At 63.3% G+C, this 2,135-nt stretch overlaps 1 protein-coding gene across 1 annotated transcript; it reads left to right on the top strand.

Moving 5' to 3' along the window:
• Positions 1-24: 24 nt before the first annotated feature.
• On the top strand, positions 25-2,131 carry LOC108525810 (iroquois-class homeodomain protein IRX-5-like; the record flags this gene model as incomplete). Its single annotated transcript, XM_017866632.1, has 3 exons — positions 25-344; positions 1,382-1,787; positions 1,958-2,131. Coding segments are annotated over exons 1-3 (829 nt in total), but the record flags the coding sequence as incomplete, so codon positions are not given.
• Positions 2,132-2,135: the final 4 nt, after the last annotated feature.

Genomic DNA, 2,135 nt, shown 5'->3' with positions numbered 1-2,135 from the left:
CAGCCAGAGGCCAGGTGCCGCCCGCTCGCCCTCGCAGGGCGCCGCCCGGCTCGTTGGCGGCCGCGGCGCGGCGCGCCCCATGCCCGTGTGTGGCCATGTCCTATCCGCAGGGCTACTTGTACCAGCCGTCCGCCTCGCTGGCGCTCTACTCGTGCCCGGCGTACAGCACCAGCGTCATTTCGGGGCCCCGCACGGATGAACTCGGCCGCTCTTCTTCGGGCTCCGCATTCTCGCCCTACGCTGGCTCGACTGCCTTCACGGCGCCCTCGCCGGGCTACAACTCGCACCTCCAGTACGGCGCAGACCCCGCGGCCGCAGCCGCCGCCGCCTTCTCCTCGTACGTGGTAAGTGAGCGGGATCCGCGGCTGGCGAGGGGCAGCAGGGGCCCGGCGGGAGGACGGGGCGGAGGGGACACGGGCCTAGGCGCCAACACCGACCTCCCCGCCAAGCTTCGCGACCCCTTCAGACTTGGGCGCTTGTCTCCCCGGCTTCGTCCAGGCCTCGGACTCAAGAGTTGCTCGGAAAAGAGAGCCGCGTCTTGCTCGAATCGCTGAGCTTGCGGGAAGGGGTTCTGTGGGGAGAGGTAGCTGCAATTAAAGAGCAGCATTTGGTGTAAACGTAAGCTCCGGGCTGCCCTGCAAATTTTATATTTTGGTTTTGCCATTTTGGAAAAGTAGTTCAAAAGAAATAGACCCGAAATTTGAGCAGAAGCGTGCTAAGTTAATGTAAATGTGTTTGGCCTAGCCTTTAATTAGTCCTCCAAAATGTTGCAAATCCGTAATCCTATCTTCGCAATCCGATTTGCGGGTATTAAATTTCAGAAAAGTCGGTCGAGTTGCGGTGCATCCGGGATTTTCGGTCGGGTTGTAACTTCGGTCTGGGTTAGTATTTTGGAGGGTGGGAGTGCTTGGGCATGGCTCAGCTTTTGTTTGCATTTCTTAGCGTGTTGGAAAAAAAAAAAAAGAGCAAGAGCCTTTACTTCCCTTGTTTTCCCCCCTTGCGCCCAACGTGCGGCCGCTCCCGCGCGGGACCGCGGAGTCGCCTCAGTTACCCAGGCCTCTATCTGGATGGAGGCCGGGCCGCCCTGGCCAGATCTGCGCACGGGGTACGGACGTGCCCGGGCAGATGGGGCCTATGGGAGGCACCGAGGCCAGGACAGCTTCAGGGGCCCCAGAAGGACCTGACCCAGGAATTGAGGTCCCCGCTGCCTTCTGAGGAGGGGAGGAGTTGCTCCTAGGTCTGAACCCCGCCAGCGTTGCCCCAGAGGAAGCTGGAGTGCGGGCCTCGTCCACCCACAGACCCCGGGGAGCGCAGGGTGCTTCCGTCGTTCCGATGGCAGTGGAGACCAAGGCCCACACTCACCTCTGCGTCTCCACCGCAGGGCTCTCCCTACGACCACACACCCGGCATGGCGGGCTCCTTGGGGTACCATCCCTACGCGGCGCCCCTGGGCTCGTACCCTTACGGGGATCCAGCGTACCGGAAGAACGCCACAAGGGACGCCACGGCTACGCTCAAGGCCTGGCTCAACGAGCACCGCAAGAACCCCTACCCCACCAAGGGCGAAAAGATCATGCTGGCCATCATCACCAAGATGACCCTCACCCAGGTGTCCACCTGGTTCGCCAACGCGCGCCGGCGCCTCAAGAAAGAGAATAAAATGACGTGGACGCCGCGGAACCGCAGCGAGGACGAAGAAGAGGAGGAGAACATTGACCTGGAAAAGAACGACGAGGACGAGCCCCAGAAGCCCGAGGACAAGGGCGACCCCGAGGGCCCTGAAGCAGGTTGGTGGACACGGGAAAGGGCGTGTTGGGCGGGAGTAAAAGGAAAAGAGAGACCTAGAGGGGCGCGCACGGGGCCTGGAGGTTGGGGCAGGGGTCTCTACCTTTGCGGGCTGGAACCGGGTCCCGCCGCGTGGCCACTGCGCCTCTGACAGCCTGGATTTCACCCGCAGGAGGAGCTGAGCAGAAGGCGGCTTCGGGCTGCGAACGGCTTCAGGGACCACCCACCCCTGCCGGCAAGGAGACCGAGGGCAGCCTCAGCGACTCGGATTTTAAGGAGCCGCCCTCAGAGGGCCGCCTCGACGCGTTGCAGGGCGCCCCCCGCACCGGCGGGCCCTCCCCGGCTGGGCC

The sequence above is a fragment of the Rhinopithecus bieti genome, unplaced genomic scaffold (assembly GCF_001698545.2).
Source record: "Rhinopithecus bieti isolate Rb0 unplaced genomic scaffold, ASM169854v2 scaffold_9285, whole genome shotgun sequence".
Classification (NCBI taxonomy): domain Eukaryota; kingdom Metazoa; phylum Chordata; class Mammalia; order Primates; family Cercopithecidae; genus Rhinopithecus; species Rhinopithecus bieti.
This window is presented reverse-complemented; position numbering and strand designations above follow the sequence as displayed.